Source organism: Vitis vinifera, chromosome 12 (genome assembly GCF_030704535.1).
Source record: "Vitis vinifera cultivar Pinot Noir 40024 chromosome 12, ASM3070453v1".
Classification (NCBI taxonomy): domain Eukaryota; kingdom Viridiplantae; phylum Streptophyta; class Magnoliopsida; order Vitales; family Vitaceae; genus Vitis; species Vitis vinifera.
This window is the reverse complement of record NC_081816.1, coordinates 20,500,874-20,520,091: the sequence shown is the minus strand read 5'-3', so window position 1 is coordinate 20,520,091 and position 19,218 is coordinate 20,500,874. Positions and strand designations below refer to the sequence as shown.

The window sequence follows — 19,218 nt, the reverse complement described above, 5'->3', positions numbered from 1 at the left end:
TTCAAAAAGAATATCACGACCCTTTGCTCCGAAAATTCTCTCTTGCGTGTTCTCTAAAAAAAATCCTCCTTTTCTAAAAGCTCCCTCACGTTCCTCCGTTCTCCTCCCTTATATGACAGCCCACTTTTTTTTTATATGGAATATCCTCTTTCCTTTTTTTTTTAATGCACATGGATATAGAAAGTGCATGCATGTGGCTCACATTGGAGACTTCCCCAAGATGCAGTCGTGTCCTCTTTGGTAAGTCATCAAGCATGTTGACTTTTCTTTCTTAAAAATAATAAAGAAGTCTCTCTTACAGCTGTGCACAAAGTGGCCACTTCCTTCCTTTTTATTTTCAACAATATAAATCTCTTTTTCCCACCCTCCATTCAGCCGTGATCTCCTCTTTCTATATGTAGCTCGGATTCCTATTTGAAGCCATGATCTCACTTCCCTTAATGAGGACTCTTCCCAAAACGTTCACGCCTACCTTTCAATGTATCCATCCCACCGTGCATCCAAGGAAATCCTCCAAATATTCAATCTCAATGTGATTGTGCACACCTTCCATATTTTTCCTACAAAATTTCAAAGTTAATAGATTAAATAAAATAATAATAATAATGATGATAAAAAATGAGTAAAAGTAATAATAATAATAATAGTTGTAAAATAAAAATAAACATTTAAATAAAATTCTTAAATTAAAATAGATAAGTAAGGGCAATTATTATGGAAAAAGTGACAAAATAATAAGGAAATAAAATAGGTGAAGAAATAGACAAGATAATAAATATAATAAATAAAAATAAAATAATAAAAAGTCAAGTCATGCAACTTTAAAATAAACGAGCCATGCAAGTCATGCAAGCCATACAAAAAACAAAATAAAAATAAAAATAAATAAATAAATAAATAAATAAAAATTTAAAAGGTGATCTAAGTGGGCCTAAGTGAGCCTAAGTGGGCCAAGTGTATCTAAATAGGCTTAGGGTGCCTAATGAACTAAGTGTCCTAAAGTGATCGGGATATTGTCTAAGTGACCTAAACATGCTTAAGAACTATCCTAAAAAGGAATGGAAAGCTTAAGTCTAAATCAAAACTACCAAGGGTCACAATAAAGGGGCGGATAATCCCTTAACCAAAATCTCCGAGGTGACTCAGAAAAGATAAGTGGTGAGTAGTACTGGGCCACCAAGGAACTACTGTGGAGCATTGAAAACGAACTTAAAGACATGTGTTAAAGGGACAAAATTGAGGGCCTACATGTTGTGAAAATTTGGAATGAATATGAATCCACTAAAAAGTGTATTCGGGGTAAATACAGGCAAGTTCCTTGAATTCATGGTAACCCAAAGGGACATAAAAGCAAGTCCTGCCTAAGTCAAAGCAATTCTAGAATCTCATCTTCCAACAAATAAGAAATAAGTGCAATGCCTCACTAGTCAGCTAGCTTCCTTAAAACGGTTTATATCATGCTTCATAGATTGGCTTCGTCTATTTTTTAGCATTCTCCAAGGAGCAAGAGTCTCCAACTAAACAGATGAATGTGAATATGCTTTCAATAACATTAAATAGTACCTTTCAAAGCCATCGATCCTTAGTAGTCTTGTAGCTAGAGAAGAGCTATTCATGTATCTTGCCATATCAAAATTTTTTCTTGTTAGCATCGCCTTATTTTGACAGGACTAGTGCAATGAGCAATGAGCAAAGACCCATTTATTATGTGAGCAAAGCCTTGGTAGATGTTAAAATAAGGTATTCCTAAGTAGAGCAAACTACCCTTGCACTAAGAGTGCTGCCAAAAAGCTCTGACCATACTTCCATGCTCGCTAGGTGACAATATTAACGAACTTGTCATTACGAACCACTTTACATAATCTAGATCTATCTGAGCGAATGGTGAAAGAGGCAGTTGAATTAAGTGAGTACAACATATGGTATAAAACCTAACATTCCCTCAAATGGCAAGTTCTAGCCAACTTCATAGCTGAGTTACCCCAAAGATGAATAATGTTTGAGAACAATAAGCAATGATGGATCTTCCACGTAGAGGGATCATTAAGAATATCAGGGGTCAGAGTAGGAATCATATTACAATCTCCCATGGGAGAGCAAATTGAGCAAGTTGTATGACTCGATTTCCTAGTATCCAATAATAAGGCAAAATACAAGGTGATCATAGTCGGACTTGACCTAGCAATCGCTCTAACAATTGCAAAAATAGAAATCAAAAGCGATTCAAAATTGATGGTCAGACAGATCCATAAAGAATATGAGGCAAAGGACGAACACATGGCTCGCTATCTCGCCTTAATGGCCACTTGGACAAAAAAGTTAGAAGAATGGAAATCAAATGAATATCTTAAGAGGAAAATAGGCGAGTTGATGCTCTAGTTGGGACTACAATTGTTGTTCCCATATGGGAAACCACCTTGTTGCCAATCTCTACTCTTTCCATCTCCTGTGGACAAGTAAATGACATCACTAAATAGACCTAGGATGGATGAAAGCAATTGCAAAATACCTTAAAATATGAGAAGTCTCTAATGATGGAAAAGAAACTCACAAGATATGGGTGCAAACCACACAGTATTCTTTAATCAATGGGCAATTATATAGATGATCCTTTAGAGGACCTTACCTTAGGTACCTAAACAATTCGAAGAAACAATCACTTTGGAGGACATACGCTAACATATCAAGCATATTCCAAAGGATACAATTGGCCCACTATGAAAAATAATGCAGAAAGTTATGTTAAAAAGGTGACCAATGCTAAAGGCACACCCCTATACTTAGACTACCATTTGAATGTCTCAATCTGGTTATTAGCCCTTGGTCATTTGTGCAATGTGGGGCATTGACATAGTCAGTCTTCTCCCAATCGGAGCAACATAGAAAAAACAGTTGCTGGTGGCAACTAATTATTTCAACAAATGGGTGGAAGCAGAAGCTTATGCCACCATCAAGGACAAGGACATTGTTAAGTTCATCTGGAAAAACATCGTATGCTAATCAGAATCCCTCAATCAATTGTTGTTGACAATGAACTGTAATTTAATTGTCAAGTTTTCCGAACCATTTGTTCAAAAATTGAAAATAAAAAATCTTTATTCAACTCTTAGATATCCCAGAGCTACGGACAGAGTTATGGACAGGCAAAGCAACAAACAAGACTCTATTGAATTCACTCAAGAAAATGGGTGGATGAACTCCTAGACGAATTATGGGCTTATCGAACTACTAGTCTAAAACCCACAGGACCCACGTTGTTCGCCCTAACGTATGGAATGGTAGCCATTATCCTAACGAAAATTAGGATGCCCGCTACTAAAACAACAGTACGAGAGATAGGAAACAACAACAATGATTTGGAAAAACATTTAAATTGGGCAAATGAAGAGAAAGAAATGGCTGCAATTCGAATAGCTTCTTATCAACAGATGGTCATTGCTTAGTATAACAAGAAAACACCATAATGAACATTCCACTTAGGAGACCTAGTGATGAGACGAGTCTTCAAAAATATAATATAAATTAGAGTCAATAAGCTCCAGGCTAACTAGGAAGAACCATTTGTTACAACCAAGGCAGAGGATTCCAAGATATATCATATGTAGACTATGAACGAAATACCACTGCCATGATCATAAAGTTTTGAAAATTTCAAGAAATATTATCAATAAAGTATAAATATCATCAAATGCATTGAATACCGGTCACTTATTTAGAAAGGCAAAGCCAACAAAGGTAAACTAAGATAAAGAAAGTAAAACCAAACGGCTTAAACCCAAAAGTGGCAGACAAGCCAAAATACAAAGAAAGCAAAGCTAAATGGCTTAAGCCCAAACGTGGCAAACAAGCCAAAATCCAAAGAAAGCAAAGCCAAATGACTTAGGCCCAAAAATGGCAAGCAAACCAAAATTCAACATAAGGCAAAGTTAAACCACGTAAGCCTCCAAGGCACATCAAAACCCAAATGGCATAAGCCTCAAAATCATGCAGAAACAACCTAAGTCCCTAAAGTAAAGGCAAATTGAATGGCAAAAAAGCCTTTGAAAAAACATAAAAGTATGAATTATCAAGAAAAACATGCATAATTTGGTTATAACAGCCAAAGTGTAACATCATATGACAAAAACGAAGTTAAGCCTAGTTAACCAAGATAGTCGTATTATAAAAAAAGCCTATTGGGTCGAAATTAACAAAGTTGAAAGACGACCTATTCAACCACATTGCTTGATTGGGCCTCAACATCTTTATCTTAAGTGTCTCGGTCGTCTAGAACTGGAACTTCTTCATTTGGCTCGACCTTATCATTAGATGAAATACTGGAAATATCATCAATAATCTCATGTTTCCTCATACAATAGTTGTACCCATAGAAAAACATATCGTCTTCTTGTTTGTGGTCCATTGCCTTAACATCCTTCATTTCTTTAAAGAAATCAACTTGAACTTGCTCGAGCTCGAGCTTTAGCCGAGTACTCTCCTCTTTGACTTTGGCCTTGACAGATCCTAAAGATGCATTGTCTAGCTTTAAGCTTTGTATCTTTGCCTAAAGTGCCTCATTTGTCAACTTCGAATCCCTAAGCAAGCCAACCTCTTCCTTAGTCTCTTTCCAAGCCTTAGCAGCTACAACCCAGGCAATATCAAGCTCTTTGTGCAGCTTTTGCTGTTTGTTTGCCAAGAATGTCATATAAGATCTAATCTTCTTAGCTGCTTCCAATCTCTAGAAGAGATGGTCACATTGCCACATCAAATTGTGGACCAAGCTTCAATTTGAATGTGTCACACAAATTAAGAAGGGTCATAAAACTTCAAAATAAAAAATAAAAATCCAATATTACTTTTTCCATTTGCAAGGTAGAATATCCTCACATGGTAATGATTGCTTCAATGACACTATTTGGAGTGCCATGAGGGATCCGAGCTCATATAAGACTTTATGTTTGTAAAAGTGGGAAAACATCTCAGCAAATCATCTAACTCTTCCCTACTAGGCATATCACTAACAACAACAAGGTGTTGTGATGGAATCGGAGTGGAATTGCTCGAAATTACCACAGGATCTCCCATGGAATGGAGTCGACGTCAAATTTCTTAACAGTTGGAGTAGTAGAGTGTGAACCAGTAGTAAGGACAATCTTGGTGTCCAAACGAGCCTTTCGTGCCTCTGTATCAGTGAAACAAACAACTTCATAAAATGTTAAGTCTTTTAACACAAAATACTCACCGAGAACAAGAATAAGAAGAGCAAGTTGGGGAAATACCAAAATCACAAATGAACTAGGGTTCTCCAATTAACTTTTGAAATTATTTTCTATTAGCAGCATAGAGAACTTCCTTTCGACCAAGTTAATCTCATACAACTTATTAAGTAGGCCCAAGATGATTTCTCCACCTACTCAACTAAGTGACCTCGCCTTTCTTTATTTACACGGAGAAATTAAAATTATTATTGCACTTGAAACTTCACTCATAACAAAAAACAAACGAGCTATGAACAAATAACTATACTTGGTAAGTCAAGTGAGTGGTTCGACTTGAATAAACGATCTAACCCATTAGTTGAACCACTCCAAGGGCCAGACACCAAGACATGCGCTTTTGCCCATCATTTGCTGGAGTTAGGTAGGCCAATCACAAATTGTAGCGAAGAAATATGAGTTGACAGGTTGAATTGTTCTCTAGGGCTCATCTTAATGGTATAGACGAATAGAATCTCTAAAATGAAGAGTTCTAGTTGGTGTTACACATCCAAGACATTGCAACCTATGAGGATTTGGATGACATTCGGGTCAATGTAGATGAGTGGAATTACCGAATAATGTAAAAACTATTTGAGTAATGATAGAACAGGAAAACATAGCTCTGCTACAAAGTGCTCCTTGGTGAAGTAAATCATATTGTGAGGAAGCTCATTTGTCGACAAAGTTTTTTCATCTGATAGCTAGATATCGACAGAATCGAGAATATGAGAACGAGCTCAAAACTCATGTTCAAACAACTCATCCACAAGGCAATCCATTCTAGAGTGGTTGAATCGAGAAACCTTCGTCCTACTTTGTTGAGACCTATCACTCATAGAAGCAACACCTCTTCTATCCATGCAAATAGATGAGACGAAGGTCGATTAGACACTTGTGTGGGAGCAGTGCAAACTAATAAGTTGAATGACTAGACGCGACAAACACTAACCAATCATCCTACATTGCTAAGAGGATTTTGACTTCTCAGACACATACTAGTCCAAATGAACTGAACCATCCCAAGAAACTTATTACCTAACAATTTGAACTCTAGAACTCCACTCAAATAACATTTTCAACATGATTGCATTCCAAAACAATTTTTTTTTTTTAAAAAAAAGGAGAAAGGTAACCAAAAACCTCAAACCAAACATCATAGCCCTAAAGTGCATGAAAAACAAGAAATCACAAAGGCAAGAATAGGAAAAACGTGAAACATGGTAAAATAATCAGAGTGATAAAAGGAAGCACCAACATGGAAGATGAATGCCAGAGTCAATATCAAAAGCACAATGACAATACCCCAACAACGATGAGGTTGCATAGTGGCAATGTACACAAGAAAAGTAAAAAGCCCATCAAAATGCAAGATCCAAAACCTAAAAAGGTGTCTTTAAATAAGTTAAAGGGATGCGTGTATCGAGGCAACTGAAAAGCCATGCTGCTTGCCAATCGCCGCAATGATGTGACCCCTCAAACTATACGTGTACGACGGACATGTGTCCTCTTGGCACCAAAAATTTGAAACTTTTCTTGAAAACGACACATAAAATTCTTTGCTCCTACTGTCTACAACCTAGCCGGATTAGACTACAAAAATTTAGGGGCATTGTGGGCTCCTTGCTTCCATCTAGCATGAGTCTTTTTCCCATTTATGAATTTGGACGACGAAATACTATTCGAGCAACAGATATTGCTACCTGACGGACATTAAATACTAAAGCTCTTAATGTCGTAATCGTTACATTAAGGTTATTCATAAGAATAAATGTATGATCTAAAAGCACAAAAACCGTTATGCACAAGCTAATTGGCATTAAAGATAATTAAGGCGTATGGCAAATGTTGTGACTTGGCTAAGATAAATAGCCATCATAAATCAGAATCCAAGTATGAAACAAGTTCCTAGCAAATTTCTACCCATATCTTCCCTAGATTAACTTAAACTTCAAAGGGATGTGCATGAAAAAACCATCTGAACACTCCTTGTTGCAAGTGCATTCGCCATTCACTCGGAGGAAGCTAGCTGAATTGCAAATTGTTAACCGTGCACCAACAAGTTTTGCATTTTTTTCCTTTATTACTTATGGAAGAGATTGGAAATGAATACTAAAGAAGAGAGAAAAAGTAAAAGTACACAAGTGAGGAAAAAAATGATGTTTTTTCATTTCATTGGACTGATCATGGAGCCAAGATGAAGGGATTTCTAAAAAAAAGAATTTAGAAGCGATTGTTCAAAAAATATTTTCAAATCTACGACAATTTAATGAAATCAAATAAAAAGTTATCTATTGAAAAGATCATTTCAGTTTAAATAATAAATTTTGAACTTCTGAAAAAATAATTTCAATCATAAAGTGGCTCACATGTCACTTTTATTTGGATATTATAAATACATCTAATTTGGTTTAATAAATAAATAATTATTGTCTAAAAATCCTATTAGTTATGAGTCACTTTTATTTGGGTATCATAAATATGTTTAATTTGGTTTAATAAATAAATAATTATTGCCTAAAAATCCTATTGATCAATTCTAAGAGAATTTGATAACTAATTACTCATTTTGATAGAAAGCGGGATAAAAGAGTTTATTTAAAAAAATAGTATTTTCTCTACCTAAAAAATATGTCTATTATAAAAGTTATATTATGACTTACCTTATCATATAAGTCTTTAAAAATAGATGAGGTTTCACACTTTGGTACTGCCTTGTGCTTCTCTATTTTACTTGAATCAAATAAGTGGAAGAAGACTTCTATTCGAATGTAAGAATTACTTGAATAAGATGAGTACAAAAACAGAAGTCTTCAAATGCTCATGCTGATAACATGTTATAAAAGAAGTTAATAGGAGAATAAATTGAAGAAAATAGTGGGAATAAACTATTAAACCTTGTGTCAATTCCATTATAAAAGAAGAGATAGTGGATATTTGACCAAATATCCACTAGTATTTTTCCGATATTTCGGATATATTTGTTAAACACATTTTCATCCTTGCTTATAGGAAAGCAAACTAAGCTCCATGCTCAGTGCTGTGCATCAGATGATTTAAAAAATAAAATACCATCTGCTCATATAAATCTTTGATATATTCATTTGTGGACATCAATCTCCGAGCCTTCTTCAATGGTCTCATCTTCTCAACAACGTTCCATGAATCAACTGAGGGAGTTCAATCCATGTAGCCTTTTGGGTGAAGAGACTATACATTATAAACATTCTTGATTACCTGAGCATGTCTCCTGAGTGTAATTGAGGTCCGCTCAATGCTGGTGATATGGAAAACGTATTCCCATCAGTGAAAAACGAAGGGTGCCCAAGAGGCACTGGCCTATCGGGAATGGCAGGAACCTCAACATCGCCTTCAAGCATTTTCAGTGCATCTGAAATGGTAGGCCTGAGAGCCACCATAACATGAGCACACAAAATCCCAACCAGCAAAAATCTCTCCATTATCACCTTTGGGTTCGAATTTGATGAATCCTCATCTTTCAACAAAGAAGCATCTAAAGCCTCTTCTATTTTCCCAGCTTTCACCATTGACCAAGCCCAATCAGTTATCAAAAATGCCCCCGGCGATCGTGATGACAAATCAAGAGCTTTTCTCCCACACATTATCTCCAAAACAACCACCCCAAAGCTATAAACATCGCTCTTCTCAGTCAGCTGTCCATAAAGCGCATACTCTGGGGCTAGGTACCCATGAGTACCGGCCACTCTAGTAGTGAGATGAGACTGCCCTTCCCTGCTCTGTTTTGCTAGCCCAAAATCAGCCACTCTTGCTCTCATATCTGCATCCAACAGTATGTTTGTGGCCTTAATATCTCGATGATATATCGCGGGTTTCACTCCATAGTGAAGATAAGCAAGCCCCTTTGCCACATCCAAGATTATGCTCTTCCTCTGAGGCCATGTCAATGGCTTCTTTCCCATTCCATTCCCATTCCCATTCTCCCATTTCGAAAACAAATGGTCATCAAGATTCCCATTTGGCATGTAATCATAAACAAGGTACCTCTGGCTTGCCCTGTCATCATAACTCTCATCTCCATCAACCACACAACACCCTCTGAGGGGAACCAGATTCCTATGCTTCAAATTGCTAATGATCTCAATCTCATTACAAAAGTCTGCATCAACCTGAATATCGGACTCTATAATCTTCTTGACTGCAACATTGCTCCCATCTGCTAAAGTCCCCTTGTAAACAAGACCACACCCCCCTCGCCCAATGAAATTCTTCTGCGAAAAATTGTCGGTCGCCCTCTCAAGGTCCGGAATTTTGAACCAGATTGAGCCAGTATTCGGCCTAACCCGCGGCCTAGACCCTCCCAAATCCTCCAAATCCACTCCGAAAAACCCTGAATCACTCCGCTTACTCTTCGTCCCCCACTTTCTCTCCCACCAAAAGTACAGCCCCAACAAGCAGGACATCACCAATACAGCAACACCCACCCCTGTCAACCCAAAAACCAGAGCCGAATGGCTCTTACTCGCAGACCCCACATGAGAATCCAAAGGTACTGCCAGTACACACGACATTGCACCATTACTCTCAGGCCCAGCTTCATTCACAACGCCAGCGGCATACAAAATCGTGAAATAAAAGCAATCTTTACTATGAGACTCGTTACCATCAATCTGAATCAACTTGGATTGCACCTGGAACCCAGCTTTCACACAGGCGTCGCATGCCGTCAGGACACTGAGATCCGCCCGGCAGTTGCCGTCGAGGGCGGTGGAGCGGCCGAGCTTCGCCACCCAGTCGGAGATGTTCTGCACACCGGCACATATGTTGGGTCCAATCACGAACCGCTGAGGATTAAAGCAAGAGGAGGCGAGGTTGTTGGGCAGGAGAAGAGAGGTGAGCTTGGATTGAAAATCGAGGATACAGGATTGGGAGGTGGAGACATCCGGGAGCCGAAAGAGGGAGGTCTCTTTGAGGTGTTGAGCGAGTGCGACTGCAAAGAGGCTGAGGAGAGTAGTGCAACATGGGGTTTTGCTGTTGTCGCTGGGGCTGCCCTGTGAGATGAAGTTGTGGCAATTTGAGGAGTTCCATGGGATTCTGAGAACGAAGTTGAAGTCCATGGGACATGAGGAGACGTTGGAGGATTGAGAGAGAGCGGTGGTGGCGGGGAGAGAGAGGAGACAGAGAGTCGTCAGCAGGCTCAAAACCCACCTGAAGTTGCTGCCGTTGTCCATGTTTGTTGGCTGTGTTTCTGGGTTTGGGAGGATCTATGGTGGGTGACTTCAGATTTGGGAAAATTTGGAGTTTCAGAGATAGAAATGATAGGGGAGAGACGCAGAGATTGAATGGAAGGGAGTCAAAAGCCTTCTCTCCTTGTCATCTGCTGGGTGGAGAGCTAAGGTTAGTCCAGTCTCATACTCTGGAGCGTGCACCCCACGCGCTAGGGTTGGTGTGGCCCTCTCAAATATATTGTTTGGCATTGAAGTGATTGATGGCCCCAACTCGATTTTAATTAAATTTTAAGTTCAATTAAATTATTTTTCTTTAAATTTATACTCTCTTTTTTAACAAATAATACCATAATATAGATTAGATCCATGAAATCTCAAGGAAAATACATAACGTAGAAATATTTTTTATTTTAGAAAAAAAAAATATTATCTCAATAATGTTATGGAGATGATAAATATTTTTAGAGCATTATTATTGTAGAAAAATATATATATTATTATTGTAGAAAAATATATATATTATCTCAATAATGTTATCGAGATGATAAATATTTTTAGAGCATTATTATTGTAGAAAAATATATATATTATTATTGTGATGAAGAGGATGAAAGTCGGTTTTATTGATCAGATAGTGACAAGTGGAAGGGTCATCGCTCAACGAATAAAGTTGCTTTAAGAATAATAGGTTGTATCCCCCTAAAAAAAGACGTGTATAGGAATAAATCGTATAGAAACAAACATTAAAGAGATTTCAAGAGAAATAAATGATTTAATGAGGTGATCAAATAATATGATTCGAGAGAAAGTGATAGTATTTATTAGGACACTGCAGTGGAAGTGCGTCCACTTCTACTTTGCTTGTGTGTTAGTAAGTCAACAAAGATATAAGAAATTTTTTAATAAATTATTAATTTATGAGTTAATTAATATTCACCTGACAGATTTTCCTTACTCCAAGCAATTTCCTTTTCCAATTGGACTTAGAGAAGACCAATGAGATGGTAAAGTGGGGAGGTAGTGAGAAATGGGTCAAAAACAACGGAGTTGGTAAAGGGTGAAGACTAAAGAGGAGTGAGTCATTTTGAGCGTCCATTCAAATGGAAGGTGATTGAGCTTGCTTTGATACTTTTCTTTCCCTTTATCCTTTTGAGTCTTGACACATACGTTAGGGTAGGAAGGTGTGATGCAACACGGCTTACTAGTCATTGCATGTAATAAGTGGTAATACCAATACCAAGACAAATCTTCATACCATTCTTCTTCCTCTCTTATTTTTTCTTTCCCATCATCTCTTATATTGACTTGATTGTAGAATGGGGTCTACTAAGATCCCCATATTCAATGCATCCTTTTGCTTATAGATGTGTATACGAAAAAGCAAAATCAATCGATTGGTCGACTCACGAAGTTAATAGTAGTAGTAGAGAGGAAAATTCAAGGAAGAAAATTAAGATTTCAACCACCTTAAAATTCCACTAATAGACAAAAAATCCTCTTAAAAGTCAATTTTATACCTTAAAATTCAATAAATATGTTACATCATTTAGATGATGAAAAAGGTGTTATATAAAATCCTAGAATTAATTAAGTTTGGTGGTATTTGATTGAAGGCTTGGGGTATGCTTGACAACTTTTTTCGAAAACGGTTCATTATTCTTCAGAACAAAAAAACCAAAAAAACACGTTTAACAATTAAAAACTTTTTAATTTTTTTAAACGTTTAAAAAAATAATTATATAAATATGTAAAATGATTAAAAATAAAATATTAGATATAAAAAATTATTTTTAAAACATATTTAAAAATATTAAAAATATTTTAGGTTTCAAACATATTTTTGTGTTACAAAACATTAGAAAACAGTTTTCAAAAATTGTTTTTTAGAATAGTTTTCAAAAATAGTTATCAAATAGGGTCTTAGTATTTCTATCTAAAAATCTAATAAATTACTATTAGTCCATTAGTGATGTTTACACATTAAAAAAAAATTCATAAACTGCAATTAGGTACCTCAAAGATTAAGGGGTAGATTACAACTACCATACATGAATTAGTTTCATTTGACCATAAAATATCAAGTCAGTTATAGAAAAAAAAAAAAACATATATAATAACCCAAACATTACCCTTATATTTGGTTCTCAAAAAAATTAAGGGAATTGTGACTTGTGAGAACAAGAAAAAAATAATAATAAAAGAAAAGGTAAAAAAAACAAAAAAGATTTGAGGTTGATAAATTATTTTTTATATTTCTTTAAATTCATTTCACTTAATTTTTTCTCTTTTATATACAAATTAAATAAATGAAAAAGTATATATTTTTAACTAATATTAATTGTAATTAGTTTTTTAAAAATATTTTTTATAAAAAATTAAATATGATTTTTTTTTTTTTAAGTTCATGATAAGATTATTGGAATTTTTATGTGTGAACTTACATAATCAATGTGATAATGTCATAAATCAATGTTATTTTATTTTTTGCATTGTGGTCCATAATGAGGCTAGACACATTGTTACTTGATTTTTTATGAGTTCACCCTAATTCATTTGACTGTGTGTGTAATGTGATATATATGAATATATTTGTTTATATATATATACATAAGGGAAAAAGGAAGGTTCCTATTCTATTATGTTTTCTCTTTAGGGCTGAAAAGGGCACGTAGTGCAAACTCTTCAGAGCACACACATGGACTGAATTTGGGTGTAGAAAGGGAAGAGCTCATTAAACCCGGTTTCACACCATCACTGACTGAGCATATTCTTGGACACCAGTGGAGCACAGAAATGGTTTTCCATGGGATTAATCAAGGTAAACACTTCATCAATTGCCATTTTACTACATGTTTTAATGTAAACATGTCATCCTATGTGGTTTAAAGTTTTTTCTTCAAAGATAACTCTAAGTCACCTTTGAAAAAAAAAACCTTTTCCCTTATGTCTCATGCAGCTTTTTCCTGGGTCTTTCAATGTTGGTTCTCCCTGTATTTTTTCCTCTTGTGGAAAATATTGAAAATGTATAGGAAGGAAGGGAGAAAATTTAAAAGTAGAAGGGCTGAGAGGAAAAAAAAATATGTATTTTCATTTCATTGGAATGAACATGGAGCCAAGATGAAGGGATTTCCAAAAAGGAAAAAATAGAAGTGATTGTTCAAAAAACATTTTCAAATCTATTATAATTTAATGAAATCAAATAAAAAGTCGTCTATTAAAAAAAAAAATTAATTTAAATAATAAGATTTGAATTTCTCAAAAAAGAAAAAAAAAACGACTTCAATTATTAAGTCGCTCACATGCCACTTTTATTTGGGTATTATAAATACATCTAATTTGGTTTAATAAATAAATAATTATTTTTTAAAAATCCTATTTACTTATGGGTATTATCACGTGCTTTTAATATATATAGTTAATGGTCCTTGATTTCTCACAATAGAAAATATAATGATTATTTAAAAGGTAAAAGTTAAGACCTTATTTGATAATTGTTTTAAAAAACTAATGTCGAAAAATGATTTTTGAAAACTGTTTTATAATAATTTGTAGAATAAAAATTTGTTTGAAAATTTGAAATGTTTTTAATATTTTTAAATATGTTTTAAAAATAATTTTTATATCTATTATTTTATTTTTAACAATTTTACATGTTTATATAATTATTTTCTAAGATAGATTTTAAAAAATAAGTAAAAATAATAAATAAATAAATAAACAATTAAAATATATTCATAGGCTAATGGGTGAAAAAGCCTATAAAAACAGTTTATAAACAAACCCTAAATGAATTTTAATCATCGGAGGCTCATGAGTCAGAAAGCCTGTTGCTTTCTACTTTCTACATTTCTTGTAACAATTTCCATGAAGTGGTTGAAGACTTTTCCTTAACTTCCCTTCAAAGATCTCACTTGAAATTGTCTAAAAGTTGTGGAAATTTGGGAGATTCCCTCCTACCCATGGTTTTTTTAAAAAATAATAATAATTTGTAGTTTCATTTCATTAACTTTATAAATCATATCATTATCTTCAACCAATTTTTAAATCTTGAGCATCTCCTTTGAATCACTTTGAATAAAAAATCAAAATATTAATGGTATGTTTAGTTCTGCAAAATGGTATGAAAAAAGAATTAAAGAAAATGATTTTTTATGTTTGATTTTATTATAAAAAATAATTAAAATTAATTAAAATTTTATATATTTTTTAAAATTATTTAATATTTATATAAATTATTTAAAATAAATAAAATAAGTCGAAAGTAACGTATAAAAATATTTAATTAATTTTAAATTTATGATTTATTTTCCTTCTATTTTTCATGCTTTCTTTCCCTTGCAAATTTAGCATAGCTTAAGCCATTGAGAAAGTGAGTGGTCCCATGACAAAGGAATGAATATGTAAAATATATTAAATTATCATAAATATTCAATTTGGGTCATCATACTTACTTTCCCTTTCCAAATGACTTTTTCCTTCTTCTTTTTTTAATGAAAGATTAAACTGACCAATTAAAGCAATTCAATTTAATTTATTGGGTTTGTTGTATCAGTGTGTGTTTCTCTTTTGAATTTAGTAGAAGTTGGGTTTCTCTTTTAACTTTACCTTCAAGTACTCATCTTTAATAACATACACAAAGTTTACTATTTTCATTGAGGGTGTTATAAATGCAACGAATGAAAATAGAAGGAAATAAAAAAAAAATAAAAGAAAATAAAATATAAATTTGAAGTAAATAAGTAAAAAATTATTTTTATATGTTTTTTTAAACTTATTTCACTTATTATTTTTCATTATATAAATATTAAGTAATTTTAAAAATATTAAATTTTAATTGTATTTGATTTTTTTTCATATTTTTTACAATAAAACCAAATACGAAAAAACCGTTTTCTTTATATTTTTTCTAATTTTATTTTCTTAGTATTTTCCATAAACTAAACATAGCCTTTAATGTTTCCTTTTCCCCTTCCTTTTCATGTCTTATAACCCTTTTTTTAGCCTATTAATGTATTTTTCCTTTGTGGGCATAATTTCATCGTCAAACCAATGATTAATTTTATATATTATACTTAATATTTTAAACTTTTATGTTAATTAATAACTTAATACGGTATATATCAAAGTTTGCTTTTCAAAAAATAGGATTATGTTTTGAAATTGTTTTTGAAAACAATTTTCTAAGTAAAAAAAAAAATACATTTAACACACTTCTTATTGAACAAGCTATTTTGAGGATAAATTTTAGATATTTTGAATTATTTTTTGTATAGTGCTCCAAATAACAATTGAAATAATGGAAAATATTTTAAAAGTTTTGGTATTGTACATAAAGATACAATAGTTCATTGAGAATATACAACCCCAAAAGACTATTTTTCATATTTAAATTTTCAAGCAAAGTTTTGCTTCTAAAAACAATTAAGGATTGCTTCTAAAACTTGTTTTCAAAAAATGTTTTTTGGAAATAGTATTTGAAAATATTCCCAAACAAACCTAGATTTTCTCATTTATTGTCATTAATTAAATTTGCATGCAATTTGAACCTAGCCCACATATATTTTTTTTAGTTGATCGTTGAATAAAAACAAAGTAAATTGTCCCAAACTTGAACTTTTTCTAAGCTAACATAAGACACTTAAATAAGTTAAGACACTTAAAACTACTAAGTCAACCTAAAATGCTTCAATAGAAAGTATAAAGTAATTGAGGTAATATATTAAGACACTTATCTATAGGGAGATTACTAATGGCCCCAAGAAGTAGTAAAAGTATATAGGCTAGCTTGGACAAGAATAATACATGGAAGACAAAGCAAAGGAATGAATTCACAAACTGACAAACCCTAGCCGGACATTCACATTTTTTTTAACATGGTAGACCTCAGCTTGCAAATAAGTCCAAAACCCCTTACACAAAGCCATCATTTCCATCGATACCTCCAAAGATGTGTCACATGCACTTCTACATTGCTTTGATTTTTAAGCTAGCTAGCTTGGAGTTTAGCCCATTTAAGAATTAAGATCTCCATTGTAGCCACAAATTAATAAGCTTTGATTCTTAAAATCCTGATCATCTTGAGTTGTTCTCTAGTGAGCGTCCAAGGTGTGTTTGGCAGCTCTAGTCCTTGCCATAAATTTCGCCCGGTGCCGGACTAATGCATATGAACAACAAAGTGATCATGATTTAGAGCAAAAAGCTATAAAAATGATGAAACTCACTCCTAAATTTTCTGCAATTAGGCATCATATGAGAGAGTTGTTCAATTTCAAATGTTAATAGATTGAAGATATATGGCTAATATTAGCTTTGTTAATATACTTGAGTACTTGTTTATAGCTGGGAATTCATTAAGGGTGTGGTCTGTTGTAACAAAGGACAGAAGATAAATCACAACACCCACTAAAAATAGTGGAATCATCAATGAGGAAAAAAAAACACAAACCCTACTTAGAAACTTCAAAACAGGTTCTGCCTAATAAAAGCCATAACAAAACAGTTGATATATGTTTGGTTATCCGCACATTTGGTTGGATGTAGAGCTGCAGCTCCTTCTCCCTTTTTGGACAATTTCTCCTCCTTCTCTGCAATCCATCTGTCTCCCTGTAGCTCTTCTCCTTCTTCTTCTCCTGCTTCGCAGCCATCTCTCGCATGGGAGATCCTCCACGTTCACCAACCCCAGATTTTTACAGCATTCTCGGGATCTCAAGAGGGGCTTCCATACTGGATGTCTGCAAAGCATACAAATCCCTCGCCAAGAAATGGCACCCTGATAAGAATCCGTCGAATAAACCCGAGGCTCAGGCCAAGTTTCAAGCCATTAATGAAGCCTATAAGGTAAGACCATCTCTATTCTCATGCGTATGGATATAGACATGAATCCATGCAAAGCCATGCAGAATGAAAATATGAGAATGGTTTTGAGTTTAAGGTCATTCATCTTTGGTTAATTTCTGCTCATTTGTTAGGCCCTCAACAAGGGGGAAGAAAAGACTACAATGGGAGCTGATGATTCAACCACGCCTAAAGGGTCCTACTTCCACCTGAGCATGGACGATGGCTTCTTCCAGCTCCCTTCTTTTCTGTCAAAGAGTTCAAGTAGGCGAAGCCATACTCCACCGCGTGCCCAAACCCCCACAAGGTTCGGAGTCTCCTTGTCCAAAAGTGCTAGTCGGAGAAACTCCATCCCCACGGATTTTCCGATCTCACCGTCAACAACCACACCCAATTGGACTAGCAGCAGCCCTGCAGACTTCCCCTCCTCCCCATTAGGCGGTACGCCCAACAGGAGGAGCTCCACCCCCACCTCCCTATCCAAAAGTGCTGGCCGGCAGAGCACCAACCCTAACTCTCTATCAAAAAGTGCTAGTCGGCGGAGCAACAGCGCTGGTACCTCAACAGATTTTGCGGCCTCTCTGTCGAAAAGTACAAGCAGGAGGAGCACCACGCCTATCATCTATTCCCAGTCGACAGTTCGGAGGAAACCACAGCCCATTGAGAAGAAGCTTGAGTGCACACTGGAGGAGCTGTGCCATGGATGCAACAAGAAGATCAAGATCACAAGAGATGTCATCTCCGACATCGGGTTTGTTGCCTTCTTTCCCAAATCATCACCTTCTTTTCTAAGTGGCCAACATTCAGCACTCAGAAGGCTTGCAATTGCAAGTTTTGGAAACATATGTTCAGGGAGAATATGTAATTTGTGTTTCAGCTACATCCTCAATTGGGCCCTTAACTTCATTGATGAATGGCATCCCTTTCTCAATGAGTCATTTCCAGCAAAAACTCAGAGAAAGGAATTTGTCCAGTTGTGGTTCATGCCCTTGAATCTGCAAGATTTCTTGTGTGTTTCTAGCTCGTTAACTTGAGCCAGAAAGGCTACAAATCTAACACCCCATCTCACAGGCAACCCTCTTTGGACTTACACATGGGGTCACTAATGAAACAAATAGCTCAAAGCTTTAATACTATTACACCCCGATTAATCTAAAAGTTTAAGTTGTTAGATAACGGACGAACATCAAACCTTAGAAAGAAAGTTTTCGACCTTTTAGTAAGGAACTAGTGACTAAGAAGTATCCTTAGTTTCAATTTGACAATTTGACCTTCTTATGATATTTGTTTATCTCTGCAGGCTAATAGTTCAAGAAGAGGAGATACTACGGATACAAATAAAACCAGGATGGAGGCAAGGAACAAAGGTTAAATTTGATGGAAGAGGCGATGAGAGACCAGGTACTCTCCCAGCTGATATAATCTTCTTGATAGATGAGAAGAGACATCCCATCTTCAAGAGGGTAGGCGACAATTTGGAGATAGGAGTTGAGATCCCTTTGGTGAAGGCTATTACTGGTTGTCCACTTTCAGTTCCTCTATTAGGAGGTGAAAAGATGAGCTTGTTCATTGATGATATCATATACCATGGATATGAGAAGATTATTCCAGGCCAAGGTATGCCCATGGCCAAACAAGAAGGAAGGAGAGGAGATCTGAAAATCAAATTTCTTGTCAGTTTCCCAACAGAATTGAGTGATCAACAACGGTCTGATGTTTATAGAATTCTGCAGGATTCTTCTTGATCTTCAAAATATGTTGATGTTCATGTTTCTTGGTTTTTGCTGACACCCTCTTCTATGGATGAATACAGTTAACATTTTGTCACAAGACCTCAAAATCATGCATTTTTCATAGCATTTTATACATTGCTTTGATGTAGAAGCATTTGAGTTTTTATCAACAAAGAACATAAATGTCTCACTGTTGAGGTGGATTCTTTG

At 34.9% G+C, this 19,218-nt stretch overlaps 2 protein-coding genes across 2 annotated transcripts; one reads left to right on the top strand and one right to left on the bottom strand.

Annotated features, from left to right (window-relative positions):
- Positions 1-8,118: 8,118 nt before the first annotated feature.
- On the bottom strand, positions 8,119-10,627 carry LOC100246443 (probable receptor-like protein kinase At1g11050). The gene has a single exon (XM_059740987.1). The coding sequence runs from the start codon at positions 10,442-10,444 to the stop codon at positions 8,468-8,470; it is 1,977 nt and encodes a 658-aa protein (XP_059596970.1). The 5' UTR covers positions 10,445-10,627; the 3' UTR covers positions 8,119-8,467.
- A 6,107-nt stretch (positions 10,628-16,734) lies between these two features.
- On the top strand, positions 16,735-19,093 carry LOC100241312 (uncharacterized). Its single transcript, XM_010659383.3, has 3 exons — positions 16,735-17,278; positions 17,410-18,026; positions 18,576-19,093. The coding sequence occupies exons 1-3, from the start codon at positions 17,093-17,095 to the stop codon at positions 19,018-19,020; spliced, it is 1,248 nt and encodes a 415-aa protein (XP_010657685.1). The 5' UTR covers positions 16,735-17,092; the 3' UTR covers positions 19,021-19,093.
- The last annotated feature ends 125 nt before the right edge of the window (positions 19,094-19,218 follow it).